Source organism: Phaenicophaeus curvirostris, chromosome 1, assembly GCF_032191515.1.
Source record: "Phaenicophaeus curvirostris isolate KB17595 chromosome 1, BPBGC_Pcur_1.0, whole genome shotgun sequence".
Lineage (NCBI taxonomy): Eukaryota > Metazoa > Chordata > Aves > Cuculiformes > Cuculidae > Phaenicophaeus > Phaenicophaeus curvirostris.
Genome location: NC_091392.1, coordinates 38,446,049 through 38,469,206, shown reverse-complemented (window position 1 = coordinate 38,469,206; position 23,158 = coordinate 38,446,049). Strand labels below are relative to the sequence as shown.

The 23,158-nt window shown below is 35.3% G+C and overlaps 1 protein-coding gene across 1 annotated transcript in view; it reads left to right on the top strand.

Moving 5' to 3' along the window:
- CFAP54 (cilia and flagella associated protein 54) overlaps positions 1 to 23,158 on the top strand; it is a 108,149-nt gene that overhangs the window by 70,717 nt on the left and 14,274 nt on the right. The window contains exons 48-62 of the mRNA XM_069853649.1: positions 1,475 to 1,561; positions 2,547 to 2,669; positions 5,411 to 5,464; positions 6,904 to 7,120; positions 7,463 to 7,557; positions 9,097 to 9,266; positions 13,311 to 13,413; positions 14,830 to 14,968; positions 15,896 to 16,053; positions 16,246 to 16,431; positions 17,766 to 17,892; positions 19,311 to 19,466; positions 20,634 to 20,742; positions 22,215 to 22,317; positions 23,010 to 23,102. Of these exons, the coding sequence (XP_069709750.1) occupies positions 1,475 to 1,561; positions 2,547 to 2,669; positions 5,411 to 5,464; positions 6,904 to 7,120; positions 7,463 to 7,557; positions 9,097 to 9,266; positions 13,311 to 13,413; positions 14,830 to 14,968; positions 15,896 to 16,053; positions 16,246 to 16,431; positions 17,766 to 17,892; positions 19,311 to 19,466; positions 20,634 to 20,742; positions 22,215 to 22,317; positions 23,010 to 23,102 (1,920 nt within the window). The remainder of the gene's footprint in view (positions 1 to 1,474; positions 1,562 to 2,546; positions 2,670 to 5,410; positions 5,465 to 6,903; positions 7,121 to 7,462; positions 7,558 to 9,096; positions 9,267 to 13,310; positions 13,414 to 14,829; positions 14,969 to 15,895; positions 16,054 to 16,245; positions 16,432 to 17,765; positions 17,893 to 19,310; positions 19,467 to 20,633; positions 20,743 to 22,214; positions 22,318 to 23,009; positions 23,103 to 23,158) is intronic.

Sequence of the window (23,158 nt, the reverse complement as noted above, 5' to 3'; positions counted from 1 at the left end):
GCTGATTTAATGAGTTGAATCCACTTATGGAAAGGTCCTGTGTAAGGGAGGGGAAAAGATCATGTGGCTGGCAGCAGAGGAGTAAGATAAGGTTAGGGGGTGGAGAAGGAAGAGTAGTTAGAGAGGAGGCAGCAAGTTACCCCTTTTTTGTCAGAAAGCCATTATTTGGATTGGTTTCTTCTGGAACTTTAGGGTAAGCATCGCATCTTACCTCCTGTTATTGCTTCTTTCCATCCTGCATTACTGGAGTTCAATTTGTTATTAAGCTTTGTCAAACTGCCCTCACTATGGGAAACCAAGTGAGATCAAGGAGCAGACAGTTACCTGGAGGCAGGGACACTTAATTTGATGTGCATGGCCAGGTGAAGCAAGCAATTTTTGATTCTTTCTGCACTTGTACCAGCAGAATGTAGATCCAGGTCATAGATCATGCGCAGAGCAACTGTGGTTTCAGCAGGATGGCAACCTAATTTCCACTGAATGCTTAATGTATGGGCATGTTTTGGATGGTGGGCACTGAATTGATATGACACTTAAAATACATCAAGATATGAGTTTTATTAAAAATAAGACTTTGAAGACTAATTTTGTTGAATTACTTCAAGTATCATTTGGAAACTGTATGGGTAGAATTAAAACATTTGCCTCAGGCATTTGAATTTCAAATTCAGAAGTATTAAGCTACTTTATGAAAAACTGAAAGTGCGTTTGACAAGAAAGTAACAATGCTGTTAACATTTTCCAAGCTCAAGGACATTTTAAAGTGAAGAAAAATGTAAAAGATGAACAGTAATTGAATTTTGGAAGTTCTTTCATTTTCAAGAAGCAAACACACCTGTTGGAAAAGAAGCTGGGTTTTTTTTTTCTGAAACATTATATAGTAATAAGTACAGTGCTTGTATACTTTATTAGAACTCAGTTTTAAAATGTTTTTATTAGTTACCCCTACAAAAAATTTCAATTTGAAATGACTGTAAATAAATTTGTAAATCAGCTTTATCACCATCCAGTTTATTTTACAATTGGTATTGTTTCACTTAGACGATTATAGGACTTCATTGTATTTATTTTATAAAGCTCACAGAATTCTGTTACTGTTTTACTTAAAAGATTATGGCACATGAAAATGCAGGCAGTTTTATAAAACCTTTATTTCAACATCTTTCCAGTAGGTTTACTCACAAATGGTGTAGTAAAAAAAAGCCCACCTTGAACACAGAGGATAATTTGGGGAAACTATACTTTCTGCATTGTCAATCGCATATAAGAAAGTATAAGGGGTTAGCTTTAGCTAGCTGAAGAACTTTTTAACACATTCATCCTTCATGGAGCATAAGAGAAAGTGGTGGTACGTGGCAGTGAATGCACTATTTCTATATTATCTACATATTTGTGATATATAATTGAAATGTATATTTGCACAATTGTACCCTTGATGACATTTATAACTAGATGACCTAATACTTTCCTACAGATTTTACCGTTGTTCACATTATACCAATACTTTGTTTCTGAAATTTGTAAGGACCCAGCCAAATGTATTGAAGGAAGAATCTTAAAGGTAACCAAAGAAACTTATATTTATTCATGTATGACTACTCTGAAAAGTAATGCTTTAAAATTCAGCTCTTGTTTAGTGTTTCTTAGCACAACAGATTGTAGAATAGGACTACTTTCTAAATCCAAGTATTATGTATAGTATCGATTTAGTAGGATGTGGTTTTATTTATACAGTTTTAGTGTTACTGTCCTACAGAGAATGTTAAGTACTTACATAATTTCTTTTTACTCTCTATTTAACAAATATTGTCCTTAAAGGTATGGTCATAAGATTTTCCCTCGTGGATCCAAACGTTTTACTTTATAGTTTTTCTGTTATTCCACTGTTCTTCTACCATTTTCTTAAATGCAAAACATGAGTGATTTTTTCTTCGCAGTGTTCACTTCTGGATTTGTTATCAGTGTCATGGTGGAACCAGGTTGTCAGACTTCTGGGAACAGACTTTTCTCATTTCACTAGTGTTTGCTTTTGCTTTTTGTTTAATCCTATGTTTGTTTCTTTTTTTTTTTAATCCTTTGTTTGTTTTTTTTTTATTTTTGTTTTTATTTTTAAAGGAATCTAATTTGTAGTAAGAGCCAAAGTATTATTGGTTTTAGATATTTTCAGGAAATGGTGATACTAGTTAGGGAGAATAGCTGAGTACTACAAGGTTAAGATGAGTAAAATGTATGAAACAGATTTTGATCTGCCAGATGAATTAAGTTCTTTTCCTCTGTCAGGAGCAAGTTTTTGAAGAACATGTTTTCTTGGTTTTGGGGTTGTTTTTTTTGGTTTTTTTTGTATTTAAAAGTGAAAGGCACAACTTTGAGATTTCAGTTATTTAGTAAAAATATCAAAGATTTCTTTCCACTGAAGAATGTTCTTCATGAATGTACTATCCCAATAGCCAGATTTACTTGAAAATTGCCTTTGGATAAATTTTTTTTTAAGCAAAAAAAAAAAATTGAAAATTATTGAAATCAAAGACTCTGTTATTTTTTCACAGATTAAAGTGCTTACAGATATAGGCTTTTTTACGGAGGCATTTCATGAACTGTCTTTGCTTAACTGTGGAGAGAGAATTCCGTGGAAAATACCTGCAGGATATAGAAAAATTGAGCAAATGAAGGTAAGCAACAGTAAAGTATAACCTTGAACTATAACACTCAATTCTTTTCATGAAACTGCACATACCCCATATCTGCAAGTTATTACACATTCCTAAAAAAATCCTAAATTTCTTTCAATTGGTAGGTCAAATAGTAGGCATTGAATGACATTAATTTCTTGCACTGAACAACTAAGACGAAAATAAATTTTGAAACACATGTGCTGCCTGTTTTATATAGTGGCTAATGCAGATAATACTGTTGGAAAAATAACATGTGATTTCATATCTAGACAAAAAATATATGGATAGAGTCCTTGTCCAATTAATGGCAAAATCCCCACTGCCCCAGCCCGGGGCACTTCTGTGGGGCTGGGGACAAGCTGAGGTGGGTGGATAGGGGTCAAGGTCAGACCTGTGAGGACAACCCGGCCCAGGCACCACCCCAGGATGGTCACGCAGGGCTGTGGAGGCTGGGTGAGGCCGGGCCAGGATGTGGGTACATATGTGGCCCCACCTGAGAGTCTCGTGGCAGGGCAGGGCTGTGGGGACCTGAAGACTGTCCCTGCTGTGGCATCACTGGGCATGGACTAATAGCCCCAGAGGGCTGACACTGGGTCCTGGGCTGTGGAGCAGGGTAAGGGGAGAGCCAAGAGATGCTGGGCAGTAAGAGCTATTGCTGCCCTTTAGAGCTTTGACAGTCACATCAACCCAGACCAATCTCTTTTATTTTCTGCTTAGCTGAAGCCAAGTAGTGATCTTACCTTGATCACTAATGTGCTTCTGTGTTATGAAGCTGTTAACAACTGACCTGGGCTTCTTTTTCTTGACTGTGAGCATACCTGTGCAGGCAGATACAGTCCAGAACTATCAGGCAAGCCTACCCCATAACAACTATGCAGCCTTCCGTTGTTTTTGAAGTATGTACCAGAATAATCTAATGAGTTATTGCTGGGTGGATGTAATCAAGTTCTCCCTTATCTGAGTAGTGCTTTAGGGTAGGTGTTCACACATGACAAAGTAGATGTGCCAGCACTAAGGAGCTAGACTGGACGTGCGGTAGAAGACTAGTGGGACAGTGTTTTGGCAGCAGTGTGGATTTAACTTGATTGTACAGCCACATTCTAGACATGCAATAAGAGGATATGTCTAATCTGGTGGTCGTTACAGGCTGGTGCCGAAAGGGGAACCCCTAACCCACTTCCATGTCTTTACATTTGCTTCCCTTACCCTGTGTTGTAGACAGCGAAGCAAATTGAGTTTAATGAACTGATCAGAAGGGAAATTTCTCCCCTCACCAAATCGTGTGAGGGCGTTTCCAGCCAACCCATGGCTGACCTTACATTGCAGCCTTACAGTGGCTATAATCAGCATAGAGCAGCACTATCTTTTTTTGGAAACAGCCAACAAATCAATATCTAAGCTAGTTAACAGGGAAATAATTCCAGTTAAATTTATGTTAAGTTGTCAAATATTTACATTTAAGAAACAAGAAATATGGACAAGCAGTCCTCCTAGAACAACCTGCAGTGGCACTAGGTTTTAAATGAAACAGGAACTTGATAAAAATTAAAATTAAAATATTTATCCTTAGAGGTGACCTTTTTAATTTCCTGATGACACTTTTTATACTAAGTAGATGGGGAGATAGGAAACTGAAATCTGGTCGTTTTCTCAGAGCACAGGTTACATTACATTCTCACTAGGTTGAGCCATAAAGAGTTATCATCCACTTCGATGGACTTGGTTCTGCAAAGTTCCACTGTTCATGGCTATAGAAGGGAGTGCATTTAGTCCTTACTGATGCTAGTCAGCTTAAAATGCATCTCAAAGTCCTTTCCTTGACTGTGTATTGTCTGAAGGCTTCACAGAGATAGGATGAGGTCTGGTTGATTTGTCACTTGTCTTTTTCTAACTGGGATCACAGGTGAGTGTTTGGATGAACAGCAGACAAAGTTCAGCATTAGGACTCTGGTTAGGATGTGATGCATGTGGAAGCTAAGTGTTTGCCGGACTTCTGCACAGCTCTCAGAACAAGAAGGACCTATATTCCAGCCAATGACAGAGATAATAGAGGGCTCCATCTGGAGTAGAACCACATAGAACTGAAGTGACAGTTCGGTGTTGACCTCTCAATTACAATGAAGTCTGCAGTTGATCTTTACCTCTTCCTTTTCTTTCCCTTCAGTAGATTGATTTGTCTCCTGGTGGAAAGGTAAAAGGTGTTTGAGCAAGAACTAGAATTAAGGCTGAGGTTCAGAAAATTGAAAAATACGTAAGTGAAGAAGTACTTGTTTTTAGAGCCCACAAGGTGGCTGAGGGCTGAAGTTCATCTTGACCTGTAATCCTTGTTCTCATTCCATTCACAGATCTGTGCTCTGCTGCGTAGCAGAGGAGGCATGTGCTAAGTCTAGAGTTAGGTTTGGGACTCAGAAATATAAAGAATGAAAAGGAAATTGATGGTTGGTGTCTGTAGAGCTCCTGGAATTTGTAAAAGGATTTTTGTTGATTTATGCCTTTTTCTCCCCTTGATTCAAGTTGAAGAGTTCTGGTGAATGGTTTAGGAAGATTAGGGATTGTTCTGGATCTTGGGTTCTGGTTCAGAAATGTAAACCCCATAGAAGCTAAGTAATTATTGGCATTTTCAGACTCCTGAAAGTATAGTTGGAAACACACTACACTTGTCCTCTGCTCTGCCAGCTCTCTTATTTTATGTTCATATTATAATACATAACTTATTTCTGATCTTGTCCATTTTACAGGCCTTACAGAAATTTGACTCCTCAAAATCTCTCCTGACTCTTACAAATTTACAGGTAAAAAAATGTGAAAGACCTAAAAATTTTATGCTAGGTTAAATATTTGTTTATCTGGCATCAGTTAGAGATTATTTGGTTCAGAAAATATACTTGTTATTAGTAAAAAGCAGTAAATGGAAAACATATTCTCCTCAATAACTTACTATTTCCTAAATTTCAAATTTCATGGCTGATCTCTCAAGTACTATTTTTCAGATGGGAGACCTAATGCATACAAATCTGTGGCTTGTCTGTGCAAAGCATATTAGTAAAATTATTCATTTTTTTGTCATGATACGTGGGGTCTGGTGTTTACCCTGATAAAATACGAAGAACATCAGTCATCTAGCCTTATAATTTCTATCAATCAGAGCTGTCTTCATAGATTTGTCCTAATTCAGATTGGGGTCAAAGTCCACTTCTGGGGAATAAAAGAAAAGGAATGCAAAGGAGATGGAAGAGGAGTGGGAGAGGGGAGGGGAGGAGAGGGGAGCGGAGCAAAAGTGAATCTGTAAACCAGTTATTGAACAGTCATTTTTCATTTTAATTAAAACTATAGGTTCCTATATGACTTATTTTGGGAGATTTTTTTTTCAGTTTTAATAATTTCCTTTCATATGCCTTGTCACAGATCTTTTGAGCCGGTAGAGGTAAATGTTAGCAGAATGTGAAAAAAAAGGTACCATAAACCCAAACTGATAAAGTAGAAAAACAACACCTTTTTCCTCCACTTTTCTCTTTTTTGTTTACAGTAATCTTGCGCGTCTCCTACAACAATAGATATTAGAAGACCGAAATGAGATGTCTATCTTGACAGCTTCTGATCTCAATAGTTTCAGATTTATTTTGAAGTTGTGCTTTATCTTGAGCTTTTGATTCAAACACTTTACAGTCTATGTGGAGCTCTTACCGGTCTCCTTATGATTTTGCAAAACTTTCAACTTCTAAATATATTAATCTAAAGTGAGAATATTAAACTCAAGATAAAACAAAGATGCTATAATGAATAACAGAAAGATTCTATGAAATATGCTAGAATGGTCTAGATACGAGTATTTTTTCCTTGCTTAAACTTTTTAGTTAGGGTGAATTGTAACAACAGACTTTTCTTTGAGTTGAGATTTTTGAACTACAGATTTGCCTGTATATTTCTTGTGACCATCTTAGCTCAGAGTGCTATGGATGATGCAAAAAAACCCTAGAACTCACACACAGTAACAGCTATAACTTCATAGGTGCACCTTCTACTGGAAAACTGATAACTGAGGCTGCTAAAGGGTGAATTAAGTTTAGAAAGGAAAACAGCAACACATGCATAATTACTAAGAACACCTTACTAATATTATTCCTCTTAATTGTTGATAAACATCATTATTAGTAGAAGCAGAGTGTCCCTTGAATAATAAAAATGTAAAATATGTTATTTCAAATAGTCTCAGTTGTTAACTTTTTTATAGGTACTGGAAGATATATTTAATTGGAGTCTGCCTTTAACAATGGTGCCACTGTGCAATCAACAAATCATAAATAAATTAACCTTAGCCAAAATGCATTTAATCATTTGCCTTTCTGCCACAATAAATAATATACCTGAAAAAGTGGAAAAACACGTCTATTGTGTCGATAACAAAAACTTGAAGGAGCCAAGTGGAGTTACAGCATCAAATGTAGAAGGTAATTATAAGGGTGGTGGAAAAGTGCATTTACTTTGTGAATTGTTTCAAGCATGGTTTTTCCACTTTTATCTGCATATGCATTAATGTGTCATATTTAGAAACGATTTTCACATTAAATGTTGCCGGAAAAAATAGTAATGATTGAAATAATAAGCATTAAGAATTTATGAGGTTTTTTTTAGCTAATATCTTTAATATCTAGAGCTGTATTGCATTCTTTTTTATTTTAGCATTTAAAGTCCCAGTTTTAAATAGAGAAAAAAGGGGCATATACTTCAAATGACAGATAATGCTTTACTTCTGCTTGTTATCTAAAATTTTATTTTAAATGTGCTGACAGTTGATGCTGTTAAGGATTCAAGACAACAGGAACAAAGAAGCACAATGGTGCGGCTCGTTCAATGTAAAGATGAATTAAATATGGCCATGCTGAAGGTAATTTTGGTTTTCAAGAAGAAAGGCTTAAAAAACTTCAGATTGTTCCAAAAACATTGCTAATGTTTTAAATACAACAGAAATTATGATGGGAGGGTGGCATAAATAAGGATGCTATAGATTTCCATTTCTAATCTGATTGTCATCTCGCTACCCATACATGAAGCCTTGGTGGTTCGGTGCAGTTTTTCAAAAATGTTAGTTCACGTTACATAAATGTCCATGGGAAATACTGTCACAGTCAGGCCTCAGTATGATTGTTCCAGCAGCAAGGGTAAAGACTGAATGGTATGTTGAGTCTAAAATCATCTCCTTTCAGAGTTTGTGCCTGTAGAACATGTCAGAGCCTCTTTGATGGGGTAGTATGCTCTGCAAATAAATGGAAAACCATTCTCTACTATATGTGAAATGTCTCCAGGTTTTCATGTTCTTTTTTTTGATACTTTATTTTGGAAAAAATATACTGCAGCTTCTTAACTTCTTTGTTTACAGGGATTTGGGGTTGGGTTTTTTTCTGTTTGGCTTAATTGTAAACTTTGTGCTTAGCAATTTCACATCACAAAAAGGCAACTGGCAGCTGACATATTCTGAAATGTTCCAGAGAGATCTTCCTATTTGGAAGTACCTGCTTTTGGCCATTGTTACAAACAAAGTAATGTACAAAATACATTTGGAGAAAGGAAGGAGGATTTTGTATGGTGATTGGCAAATGCCATATGCTAGAAACTTAAAAGTTTTGATGTAGCTTGAAAATAATTTGAAAACAGCATCTTGAAAGTAACTAAAATAGAAACGTTAAATTAATTTGAATGGGGCTTTTTTTTTAAAGAAGCATATATATTTCTTACCTTTCTGATTTTTCTTTAACAATTCTGTTCTTTTGTTTTCATAAATAGAGCTCTGAATTCATTGAGGAAATTAGTCAAAAAAGATATTGGATGATACAAAGCTTTAAATTATTGCTGAATTTTGCTGAAAGCTCCATGATTGAGATTTTATATAAAATTTACTTTCTTTTAGATATGATTTTCACAGCTTCTGACAGCTTTGTTTGTCAGAAAGGCTGTAAATTACAGTTGAACTTTCAGGATACATACTGCAGCCAAGGATCTGTCAAAGAATAGGTAGAAAAGAATGTAATACTTGCAACATCTTTCATATTGTATTTTGATATAGCGTTTTATTGTTTAAAACTACTAAGAATAGTGAGAAATATAGTATAAAATTATCAAGTGTAGCTTTAAAATAAAGATAGGAATGAAAAATTATTGAGTAATATTACTAAGCCATAAAATATGTAGTTAAACATAAATTGCAATAGTACAGGCACAGTAAAGATGTTGCTGCTTTAAACACATTGAATCTCTAAACTTGAATAAAGATAAATTAAGGCCTCAGCTCTTTATAGAAAAGGGATATTATATTCCAGTTAGGTTTTTTTAGGACGTAATGATAGTGGGTTGTAACAGAATAAAATACTTCTAAAGAATTTTTTTTATTTCTCTCTTTGAAATTTTACACTGGTGCCTTCTTTTCTAGGGGATCTTACTGACAGAAGCTGAAGAAAGTCTTAGTCATCTTGTGCAGAACATACAGCACAAATATGATGGGAAGATAACTCAGTGTTTTGCTGAAGATTTAGAGTCTCTGACTGAGGCCAGACTTCAGCTTGCTGCTATTTCTCAGCAAAGGCATCAAGCAGCTCTCAGGTAAGTAATATTATGGAAAACCTTATGTTGCACTGTCCTGACTACAGAAGATTAAAAAAAAAAATCCAGCAACTTTTTTCTGTGACTCTGTTATGTCTACATTAATATTCTAAATCTTTGTAACCAGTCATAACAACCCCACTAGTATATCTGAAAATGTTGTTTTTTTTTATTATTGCTTTATTTCACGTTTTCAAGATCATAAGTTATTTGTCTGTGATGTCTCTGTGAGGTGCTTTTGTGATACCGTGTTAAAAAAAAATCAAAGAAAAGGCTGCAGTGGTCGCTGTTGTTGTTAAAATAAACCTCTGGATGAGTTAGGTCATTTATTATTAGGTTGAAAAAGCTTTGAGGGTACAATTTTTTAACTAAAGATGCAGTATATAGAGGTGTAGCATTGTCACTTGTCAGACTATATTGAGATTAGGTAGAACATAACCAGTATTTCTAGTTTTGTTAGGTTTAGTCTGACTAAACACACGAAAATTATTAAAGCAAATCTTACATTATAGTAAACACCGAGGAAAAAGCAAAGTTGACATTTTTAAATTGTTGGAATACTGGTGAATTGCTCTAACACTCTTACTGATGAAGTGGTAGATGATTCATACGGCCAACAAATAAATCAGTGTCCATGTTTTCTTCCATGCCAAAAGCAAACTGTCTTCCTTCTCCCTGATATCTTAAGTGGAAAAACAAACCTCAAAATCAGATAACCTTTAAACAGTACAATTCCTTTTTAGCTGCTATGGTACAGAAATAAATAAAAATAAAATTAAGAAGGATGGGAGCTTCACAGGGCTGTACAGGCAGACTACTGAACTAAAGCCAGCATGAGTACTGCAGCATGGTCTTTCATCTGGCTTTTGTTTCTGGTGTTTTGAAAGATAAGAGCTTCCCAAAAGTTCATATATTAGGACTGTAATAATTTAGTAGTGATGTCATTTGTGAAGATGTGAAATAAGAACTTATAGGCTACCTGCTGGCACATCTATCCTGAAATATCTTTATATACTATTTCAGTACCTTTTCAATTAGATTAATTTGCCATAAATTTGTCAAAGAGACAACAGCAAATCACTGGACAGTGATCTCTTTGTGCTTTTGAGTGCCACGTGGATTTTATAAAACTATCTTATTGGTAACTAAGGACCAGTACGCTGGCCTATGACACATCCTGTCCATAAACCTGGTTTAGCTTGCTACTAGGCTTAGTAAAATTTGTATTAGCAGAGTTCTAACCCAAACTTTCTCACCCTGCTAAACTGTTTCCAGTATGCAAGCCATTTGCAGTGCAGGACCCTTCTTTTTGACATCCTATTGTATCTTAGTGTGTAGTTTCCCTCTTGGCTTATAACTTGTCTCAGACTGAAGAAACTTTTTTTAGAGTATCAAGGGTTCCAATGGATGTCAAGCCTTTTATGGATCATATTTTAGGACTCTCAAATTCTTGATGGGTGTTTAGTGGGCCTTGTATATTGATAGTGATCAGATAGCACCAACAAACAAAGCAAGGGTTTGGTTTTTTTTAACCTATTTTACAATTTTATTGCACTGCCATCCATGGAAACTGCTGATATATCTGCCGCAGATACAAATGAAACATTCCTTCAGACAGCTGAATGTTTCCTGCCTGCCAGCCTAGAAATCAAACTTTGCATGATATTACAGAAATTCATCATTTTTTTCCTTTGGCGAAATGACTTAGTGGTGGAATTGTTATAGTCAGCTGTACTTTCCTATTTTGATCATCTTGTCACTTTCTGATTCAGCTGATAAAAGGATGTGTATTTTGTCAAGGGAAATATATAGACATATCACTCTTGCTGACAGCAGAAGAGGGTCACAAAAATTTCATCAAGGAAAGCTTCTACATTACAGCCTCTGTCTTGCAAAAAATTTATGCCTCAGAATAAGTTTCTATATAGGACTAATTCCACTGATCTCAAGGAGAGCACTTACATAGTGCCCCCCATAAGTGTGTGAGATGTCTAATTACCCAAATATGTGCTTGTGTACTTCTGTGAATACATTTCTGTTTAAAAAACAATACACATGAAAATTTGGGCTTGTGGTCTACATCTTACTCGTGAAATTTATATCTAAGCATGGCCTCATTTTCAGAATTGCTAAGTATTGATGACAGCAGGTAACTAGAGGCAGCGGTGCTCAGGAAGATAATTTAGTATTCCTTAACAGCCTGTATATACTCTTGGGTGCTGCACCTTCTCCAACTTGTTTGACAAATGTTAGCCACAGCATCTCAAGCAATGTTCTGAAAAATGTCAGGTATGGTGTAATTTTAATTTTGATGCCTGGTTTCAGGGGAAAACTCTCCTTAATAAAAAGAAAGAAAAGCAGTTGGGATATTTCATTGTATTATCCTTACTGTCTCTTTTGCTTTTGTAAGCAAATTCTGTTTCATCTTTTCCATTGTTAGAGAGAAGGTTATAATCAAATTCAACATTGATTTATTCTGGTTTCATTTTGTTGAATAAAACTGAGGTTACGTGATGATGAAGGTGATTCGTAAGTAGCTGAAAGGCAAGTTATTAACAGTTTGGGTTCTTATTGTTACTTTGGGGTCTATTTGCACTGAATTGGTGTAATCCATCCAGTTCAGCATAACAAAACAGCAAGCAGCATAGAATCAGAATTGACAGGAAGACTTGAAGTACCCTTTTATCTCTGGAGGTTATCCATCCTGTGGTTGGATACAAGTTGGCAGAATAATGTGAGTAATTTCAGAGTAGTGCAGCTCTTGTTCTGACTTCTTTGCGCATGAATCAAGAACTTGGCCTTTACAACAATTAATCTTGAACTTCTCAAAAGCAGGAAATTCACACAAAGCCTGAATCTCTCTTGCACTAAAGGCTCGTTACAGGTTTCTTGTAGTGTACAAAGAATTTAAGGTGTTAAAATATTTTTTGTTTTGTTTCATAATAGCCTGTCTCTATGTAAAGAGAGTCTATGTAAAAAGACAGCATAAATCAGAATTTTGGTTATTCACTTTTAACAATTATCCTGCTGAAAAAATCTTTAAGAAGTAGCTAGGAATACCCTCAGGTACTTTTGCATCATTAGGTAAATATGTTTCAGTGGGTAGAGAATAAGTGAAAAAAAACCAAACAACCCCAAAAATATTTTATAGAATTAGGAAAATAGAGATTTACAGATGTGGGGGGACAATGTACAATTAGAGATGGAAAACTAATACCATGAGAAATTGGTTTTGGCAGTTCTCAGAATATTTTAAGCAGCATGATCTTTGGGCAACAAATCCGTTATGATAAAGATCTTTTCACTATGTTTGTTTTGCAAGTGTCTTCATATCACGAAAATAATTGTCTTCACAAAGTCTGATGTTACAAAATTTTACAGTTGACATGAAAACTGAACAGTGTATGTGAAAGCTTTAAAAGCACTGCCTAAAGAGCAAAACCACCTAGTAGTTAAGGCTTTAAGAAACCCCGGCAATATTTTGAGATCTGAACTCACAGTGAAATGTGCCGCTGGATGCTGCACCAGTCCTACTAGTGCTTGTATCTTTCTAGATGCGGTGTGGAGTCCAAAGCTCCAGAAAAGAATTTATGCCTTTGGGCAGGATAGACTCAGTGCTTTGTGATTGCTTACTGATAAGGTTTTGCCAGGTTGGACCTTGGCTCAGTTTTTGGTTGATGGTGCTTATTAAGATCCTGCAAGTATTTGGATATGTGGATTTAACAGAAGGATTAATATCTAGTCTGGAAAGGCTTTAAGGAGGAAGGTATTTCTCTAGTTGTTGGCAAGATACAGAACTGTCCTAATTATTTTGTCATTTTCAGTGATTTTCCATCTTCTCCCTTCTAAAAGCCCATCCCTGAAGTTATTACCAGGTTATGTGTTATTGGCAAAACAGAGTGCAATTTTTTTGTTCTACTGAAGCAAAAATAAATAATTGATCATAGACCTCTCTGACATTGTCAGAAATTAAATATCTATTATAATAAAAACATAAAATGGCAAATATAATTAGTATTTTTTAATAATATTGTTGTATTACAGTGTTGCTTTGGCTTTCTCTACAATTCGACTTCTCCAAGATGCAAAAATTTTTAGGATGGAAGTGACACATTTTCAAGAAGAAAAGGATAAATGGGAGTGTTTGGTATGTGTGGATATTTGTTTTTAACTATTGTTTCTTAGTGTATGAAGACTTGTATTAAGTGTTGATTGACATTTATTAAACAATATTACATGGTTACCATTAACCTGGGGGGAAAATGATGTATGTCATGCTTCAGTTACCTGCTTGCCTATAGTATATTTAATATGTCTATAAACATAATTCTAACTTGTATGTGGTTAGGAATTACAGTTTTAATTTTTCTACTCTCAAATGCCAGCATTGAAAATCTCTTTTATTTATTTTTTTTTAAGACAAACAGAAATCTACCAGGTGAAAATCTTGTATTATTCAGTTAATATATTTTAGGTTTTTTTGATTGAAAACCTGCTTCTGAGTATTCTCTTTCAAAGAGCTGAAGCAGACCAGTTCACACCATTGCTGTGTTCCAAATTCAGCAAGATTCCAGCAGACCTCTATTGTCTAACCCATAAGGATATGGACCTATAATTTGGAAAGCCAATGGACAAAACCTGTGGGTGATATGCCACACATACGCTCTTGAGTGCACAGTGAGGAAAACTGATTCACATGGACAGAGAAACTGAGCAGTGAGGCCAGATTTTGTAACACACAGAACAAGACTGGACTTTCTTGCATACAGTGTAATTGTTCTGTGTTGCATATCGGGGTCTTCTGTCTTTCTGCATTTGTTCCTACGTTTTCTTAGGAGCCTTGTCCCCAGTACCTGAGTTACAGTGATTTTTTTTCCCTCACTTGCATCAATGCAAGTTATTCATGATGATTTTTTGTATAAGTGAACCACATGTAGTGCTGTGTCCTTTTATTGCTTCCTGGAACAAAACTTTAGAATATGACTGTAGAATCTTAGTCATAGAAAAGCTATTTGTAGTATGTGAAGATGGACACGGAGTTGAGCTGAGAATCCTCCTAAATGCTTCCAGTACTGTATTATATGAATATTTGTTTTTAATCAGCAGAAACGTTAAAAACTAGAAATAATAATTTTTTTTTTTCTAATTGCTAGTGAGGTACCAGAACTTGACATTGATCCTGTTCTACAATTAAACTTTTATGTGCCTTAGAGTTTTGTGTAGTGTTCCTGTTTCAGAGGAAGAAAGTCTAAACTGTTAGAATTATTATCCGTGACACTTATAGTATATGGATATATTTGTGGCATCTCCCATAAAAGCTGGTTTAATTTTAATTTGTTGCAATTCTTTTTTTTCCTGTGGATAAAAAGTCAAATAATAAATAGACCCTGTTATTAAAAATATGTATCTACCTTTCAAATAAACTTCTGGTTATAATTCTGTTATAATTTGTAATATATTTGCATTAATTTGATTTATTTTAGACTGATGCTGCCCTGTTGCTTTATTTGTAGTAAAGTAGTTGTCTCAGGAAGTGACATGCCTTGCTTTTGGAAATTATTAGGACTCTGATTTTGAAGATGTTCGACTGACACACAGTATAATAGCACGAGATCATATGAACGTACGTCTGTGGCTAAGGTGTCGTACAATGCTGGTGACCGCTCTAATAAGACAGATATATGGCGCTGGTGATATGGAAGGTATTACCCTTTTTTGGTTTAGACTTCTGGAGTATAATGGGCAAGTGAGCTTATTCAGACACAATTCGTATTAATAAAAAATATTAACATTAATTCTGTGGCTGCAATATCACTGAGCAATTATTTGTATTAAATTCATCCAATGCAATAAGGAAAATACATTTCTGAGTACAATCTCTCCCTGAACATGTAAACACAAAGCATTATATTAATGTTCATTTAATGATTATTATCTTTTGATAAATCACTTCTGTGTGAAAAAGTTTAAAACATTCTAGTGTAATTAAGTTAAATAAGTATGCTTGTTATCAAAAAAATTCTGTTGCTGTGCACTTCTACTTTTAAAAGTCTCAGAAGTATTTTTTCACTTTTTATATCTCCAATAAATGACATGTTCCTATGTATCTCCAATAAATGTTCCACATTCTTTTTTTTTTAAAGGAATTTAAGTGAGATACTACAAAATATATTTATTGCAGTTTGATTGATGTTTGTCATTCCTTAGTTCTATGAACTTAGTATAAACTCTGATGCTCACTTAAGTATCAAAATCACAGTCTACATCTGCAGCCAAATTCTTGTTTAATCTCTTCTGGATAATTCCTGTGAAGGCTGTTACTATTCTGGAATGATAACTAAGATCAGATTTTTGAATATGTAGAACATCTTTTAGAGGTGAAAATGACATCTGATCTACAAAAGCTGGTCACATATAAAGAATGTGTTTGGGTGAACTTAAACCACGTACAATTTTTTCTTTCTCTTTAAAGTAAATTTGGTACAGAATCTATGAAATGCTAAATTTGGATCTATAATGTCAGATTTACTGTGACTTTTTATTGTGGAAGTGACATTTTAAGAATGGTAGAAGACACTGTAAATTCTTTTCTATTGTATTTTTACTCTTCACATATTCTCTTCTTTCAGAAAGTAGTGTGGCTGAACACAGAAGTGTGATAAAAGAAGCAATACTAGAGGCAGAAGCCTTCGGTGATGTTGAGACTCAGGCTGAAATGATGGTGCAAGCTGCTCTTCTTGACCTGCAAGAAAAATGTCCCGTGGCAGACATTAAACTTCTTTTGCAGGTTTGAGCACAAAGGAGAAACTGTTCGCTTTTCTTTGATGTATTTTTCATGTAGTCAGAAGAGCTGATGCCAGCATTAAATAAGCTTGAAACAGTGCCTCTACAATAGATTTTTTTACTTTATATGATTTGTCCTCATAAATAGACAACAAAGTAGTAACTACTTTTGTTTATGTTGTCTATGTCCAAACAGAATATCATCAGTTTACTGCAAGAGGATACATATATTTCCCCTCCAGCTTCTTTGACTCTTGTGAGAAGTATGCTTCTGCTGGCAGACGTGCTAGCACTGGAAACAGCAGAGGATTTAGAACATTGCTCCTCAACAGATGAACCATTAAACTTACTGATTTTGGCACATGAGCTTACCATTAAAGCAGTGAGTATATGTTGGTGATTTACACAGCATATGCAAATCCTTCCAACAATCTTAATTCTTTATCTGTTCTGGAAGCTGTTTTAACTTAAAATGGGCTAGTCTTATTTACTGATCCCTTCATTTTGTACATAGAGAAAAGAAGTAATTATTCTAACCAAACTTATTTATGCATACGTATCATGCATACTCATGTATGTAGTCTGATATTTTCATACAATTGAAAAATATTGAACACTTGCAAAATGTACATCTATTTGTGAAAACCAAAATAGGTACGTTGACTTTTAACGAGTTGCAGAACACTCATTTTTTCCATTTTAAATGAATGATATGTTTGTACTCAGAGCCTCAGGGAGAACGCAGAGCTCATAAAATTACTAGCTCTTGAGCATCCAAGTTTAATAATTTAGCTTTGTATCTTAACTTAGAATAATTTGAATTGGAAAATCTACATAAAGTCACGTACTGTTTATAGTGGTTTAGATTGACAGATTGTTACAATCAGTACGAAGAAATTATTTCAGTGTAAAAAATAAAATATGCAATAACAAAAAAATCTAAAGAAATGAAATCTGTGAGTGGAATGTATAGTAATAAACCATTTACCTGTTTGGTGATCAAAAAATAGATATGCACTTCTGCAGTCTCTATTCATTTTTGATACATTTTATAAAGAAAAGCTTTTGGATTGAATTCTTTCCTCATATTTCCTAACACAGAAGTTTAATCCACTGAAATATTTGTTCTCCTAAGTAATAAAGAATCATATGAATCACTTTAGACTCAGACTTCTACTTGTAAGATTTGCTAGTCTTCAAGAGACTTAACGCTTTACAGCATGTCCCCATTGCTTTATTTTTGGACTCGATGATCCGGTGGGTCTCTTCCAACCTGGTTATTCTGTGATTCTGTGATTTCCACGAATGAAATGTTCGACTGGTCCATACATGCTATTTTCTTTTTTATTTCTGGCCTTTATTGGTTGTCAGATTTCTCTGTTGATATGACGATTTCTTTCTAGGGCTTGGGTTACTTGTAAGATCTGTTTCTTAAAAACTGATTTGAGGGGGTGTGCTTTTAGAAACCAAAGCCTAACATTACTAAATTTGATCAAGATTTCATTGAAATTGCTCATTTCCCACCAAACTCCTCTGCAACGAAGACAAGTACAAAGTGAAGAAAAGGAGTTCAGGAGTGTCAAGCTGTTTTCTAGTGCACTTTTACAGGACACATTTCAGGTCCAAAGTTTTGAATTAGCTAACTTATTTTTTTTTCAAACTGCTATTTAATTTGCTGTTTGCAACTTGATTTTACAAAACATATTCTTTTCATAGTTTTTCGTTTGTGGAGAACCTATTGAGCGGCAAATAGAAGACAATACATTGACTTGCCCAGTCCTGCCTACAAAAAACATCTACTTGCCACATATCAATGTGCTAGTGCAAGTCAAAATGAGAATCGGTAAGGAAAACGCAAGTCATTATTATTTTTAATTTTTCATTTATTGTCATTCATTTTTTTTCTGCAGCAGCAGATATACTGATGCATTAGAAGTGAATATAGTAAAGCAATTGTATTCATTATACAAAGAAAATATTTTGAACACTAGGAGTAGATGCCTGTTTGGCTCCATACAATGTGTATAAGCAGGGTACAATTCCTGTGGGAACTGTAATCAACAAAGGCTTAAATATTAATGTTATAGCTTGATGACACTAATGGGAAGTTCAATTTTTTTAAGTGGAAGTTAACAATACTTTTCCAGCTTCTGTACAAAACATTCATCCTGTGAAAACTCCCTGTATAGGTTCCATCTCTGGAAGCAGTTATATGGGAACTAACTAATGATATCAAATCATACAGAATAATAGTGCTAGTTCTCTATCTCAATAAAATAGTGTCTGTTATTGTTATCACCCTTTAATTTAACAGCTTTTCCTGATAACTTTTCTTTATATAGAAACTTGGAAATAATGCTAAATAGCAACAGTAGATAATCTTTAAGATCTGTCTGAAAGTTGTTGCTGTATAGCAAATACAAAGAAAGGGATATTGTCTCCATCTTCCTTCTGCTAGATTTAATTTGGTGCATACGTGACTTACAATCTAGAAATCACTTACTGCACTTTGATTCACATTGTGGAGCCACCTCAGAGTATTCCTGATACTTTTTCAGGGAGAGGCTCTCCAGGAGCAGAGTGGTGCACCCTAACAACTAAATTATATTCAGCCCTTAGGAATACAATAGAAGTAGTCCAAAGCAAACACTCTGAAATGTCTCTGCTGTGGCTGTCAAGTCCTCAACACCAGCTAGTTTGCTCTACAGATCCGCTTTTATTGTGCTTTACTGCTTGTCAGTCCAGGCATGGCCACACTCTCTCATTGTAATAGTCAAGTTTGATCAGTTCTTATTCCTGAATCCACATTTTTAGGCAGAGCCTATGAATACAGATGAATGTTGGGAGTACAGTATAAAGAGGTATGTAATACATCAAAGAAGCCTTTAGAACTGGTCAGTACAAAAGGAATTTGGGTATTTGGAAATGTTCAGAGAATTTTAGGTTTTGCCTACAACTCCCTGGTGGCATAAAGTTATGAAGTGGCTTACTGCTAGTCTTTCCAGAGAGTTTGTGAAAGGACTGCTTTGTGTAGCCTGAGCTTCTTTTAGATGGCCTAGGTAAACCTTAATGGCATCATAAAGCAGTGAAACAACATTATAGTTCTGTATTTATATCCATTAATGGTTTGGACTTTTGAGAACTGCATTATAGCAGTGAATACGTAACAGCATTTGTTCTAAGGAAGTTCCTTTGTTTTGCATAAATTGGGTTTTTTTAAATAATATACTAAGAACTGACTTTTTTTTTTTTTTACCTTAGGATGCATATTAGCTGAAAAAGTAGCTTGTATACCTGCAAGAAGAGATCCATTGCAATGGCAATGTGCCTTTAAACATTTAGAATCAGCATTGAGGCTTTGCAGAGCAGCTGCAACAAAGAAATTGGATATGGAAGCCGAACTTCTTTTTCAGATAGGTAAATAAAGCCCTGTTTGTACATTGTGATTGCCTTCCTAGGCAATGTTATTTGTGTGACCTCTCTTAGAAAGGAGACATATTACAGTAAAAATAGAACAGATTTGGGTATTTCTCACCCTGTCTAGCTGCAGCTCCCTTTCTTGTGTTTAGTATCACACCAGCACAGTTCAGGAAGCATGACACAACAAATAATCTCAAAACTGCAGAATTTCTCCCACCTTTATATTATCAGGGAACAAAGGATGTAGCCAATGAGATTATGGACAGTGTAGAAAGCTAATTAGCTGCTTTGCATCAGTCTGAACTAAAGAAAATGAGAGGTTCAGAAAGTATTAAATTATTTAACAAAGCTAATGAATTACACAGTGTTTGCATGCGTTTGGATTTTAGTGGCATTATGTTTGGCACCAGGAGGTGTTCATTTTTTAGGATCCCAGACAGAAAGGCACCCAAGACTCTGTAAAGTAGATCTTAAAATGCCATTTATTGGAGCTAAAGCTACAAAAACCAGCAGCTACTGTACGTAATCTTACGCCCGTTCAGAGGCTGAGAATACCAAGTTATGCAGTGCTGAATGTGCTTCCAGTCTGGGTGTAGCGCAACACACAGATCCTGTCTATGGAAAGGTTGCCTCATGTTGGTCTTTTGAGCAGCTGGAGGACTTTTTTAAAGCAAAACAATACTTTTCATCATTTCTACTGTGAAACAAAAAGAACTTTTTGCTGCACTTGTACAGAAAGGGCAGGTGGTGTAATCACTGGGACTGAGAAGACCTGCCAACAGGCTCTTCTCTTACAGCTAGCTGGCTACGTTTATCCTGTGGCCAAGGGATGCACATGGCACAACACTGGCCTGAAGGCCACACTGTATGTGCAGCACGGAACAGGCATTAACTCCTCAATATTCTATGGTCTTCTAGTTAGGATCACTACATGTTAGGCATCATTATGATTTTCAAGTTTGTTTATTTCTGCTCCTCAATGAAGTAATTGGCTATATAAGCCTTGTGCATTACATTTTAAACAAACTGGAGAAGATGTTGCTTATCATGAAGAGAACAGATAATGCACTATGTTGTTCACATTCCCCATAGGGAAAAACAGGTTGGGTCTAACAGACAAAAAGAAAATATCTTGCAAATCTGCTTTTTTTATTTCTTCTTTAGGGAAGGTAGAACGCCAGATAACCGAAGCAGGCAATAACAAGTCATTTCAAGCTGTTGAAATCCTGTCGGAAGCTATAAAACTCAGCCAGCAACATGATCAAAACTTTGAGTAAGAAACTGGCTATGTAACTTTAAAAATAGTTTAAATCAGACATGAATGTATTCTTTTCATAGATTTCTGAGGTTTGATGTCAACTTCTATTACGAGGCATCTTTTATATTTTGGAGAGTTTTCTTCTATTGCGTACAGAAAAGCTACTCTATATTTATTCTTTTATTTAAAACAAATGTTGAGAACATTTAAAATCATATTTTAGAGTACACCAAGTTGCAGCTTTCTATTATGTTTCCAAATTTGTACCCTCTCTGTCAAAACCAGGAACAGAGCTATCAATTAAACACGGATTTTATTCATATTTCAGGTCTGCCCTCTTTCAGATAATAGAAATCCAGCCTGAAAAGGGTAGCAGCCAGAAGCAGTCAGAACAGAGACAGAAGGAGCACAGGAAATGTGTTTGTAACAGATATCAGGACAGTGACTTTGGCATTAGTTATCAGCATAGAAGCTGCTGAAGAGCTGAGCCAAGTCAGCCAATAAATTCTGTCAAGAAGCTTGGATACATTGGACTTCAGTATTTTAGTTCCTTGACCAGTCTTAATGAATAATGTGCCATGTCTGGTTACAGACAGTCTAAAGGCAGCAATTTACCTTGCTTGTTTGGGTATTCTGTTAGTTAAGTTAATGAACCAGAACTCTGAACACAGAAGCAGTACCATAGTAATAAACCTCTACAAGCAGTCAGCATGATGGAAGGTAGTACAGAAATGGACTGTGGTGATGTTTTGCAAGTTTAATTTGCTACAGTCTTATTTAATTTACTACCGTCTTTCTAAAAGAATGTACAGCAACATCAGTGGACCTTGGCTTTTTATTTTAGAGACCTAAGCATCCCAATCCCCCTTACGCAAGCCTTCTGATAACTATGGGATTGTTTAATTAAAGTTGTTTCCTGATGTCTCAAATCTTTTGTTAGCAAGACTAGAAAGTTAACTAAATTTTCCTAAACTAAGCGTAGGACTAGCCATCTTCTCACTTAGCTTGCCCTATCTTCAACTGTACAGCATTCTTTGACTTCTGTATTTTCCTTTACACCAATCATACCAAAGCTGGAACTTACTGCGCTATATTAACAGGCGGCTCTGTGCAACATGACTCTGTCCAGAATAATAACTGCATGAGCAGGAGTTTGTTGCTGTGCTTTGGAAAGCTAATTCATAAGAGAGATCTGGAGAGATCTACAGAGCCAAGAGGAATCTGCATAGAAAGACTGTTATGAATCCATAGGGAATAGAAATGTTGGAGAAGTTCTCCAGATATAATGATAGGAATGTTTTAGACTCACTAAGACTTTAAAATGGGATCACATCTTTCTGAAATAAGATACACTTCGTGTAAATGATGAAGGCTGGATGAATGATTTATTTGGTGAAATTGGCTAGTCTTATACAGGAGTCAGATTGTATCACTGTATTGTGTACTTTCATCGTAATGTTGGTTGATCTGTGTGTTGTTTCTTACAGGTTAATAAGAAGATCATACCTTGAAATAGCTCTATTATATTTGCATTTTGCCGCAAATGATGAGGGTGTGTCAGAGACAGATAAGATGCCTTCCAAATCAAACGTATGTTTTCTATCTTTTGGGTAGTGGCCTCTTCAAAGCAAGAACATCGCACACCTTGCCGTGCTATTACTCATAGTGACTTGTAAATCACACTGATACTGAAAATTCTACTAGAAAAATCATATAAAAAATCTTATAGTATAGCAGTAGAACTACATCTTGCTTGATGTAATTTTTCTTGTTTACTGCATTGAATGATAACATTTAAAATATTTTTCTGTATAAAACAGGAAGAAATGGAACCGATAGTGTTTCATTCTGATTATGCACTAGTCAGTTTGTACCTTGCAAAGAAAACATAACATTCAAACCTGATTTTTAAGTACTAGTATTTCTACATTACCAGGTTTCAGTTTTTCAATGAGTGCCAGCACAAAAATTCAATTCTGTGTGCCAGCGCATAGATTCAAAGCATATCCTGTAACATAAGTGGAAAGATGTTATTCAGACTCCAGAAAATGGAAAATTATAGCAAAACTGTACTTAATTGTATAATTCTTACAGGAGGAGCAAATTGGTATGGATGGGATAATTTTTTTAATTTTAGCAATTAATCCACGGATTGACTATCAATGCTTATTTTTACAACTTGCAAATTACACTTGTAAATAGGAGGACTTTTTCCTATATTTGAAATATATTTTACCGTAACACATTTAGGATATTAATTGTGAATTGGTGTCTAACTTTAGATGTCATCTGGAGAACTCTCTTCTCCTGAGGAGGCTCTGAAATCGGAGGACTACAAAGCACAAGCCTGGATTGCAGTAAGAGCAGCTACACAGGTTGGTGCAATATTCTGAAGAGGTAATTTTATTTTTTTTTTTAAATTTCATCTTAC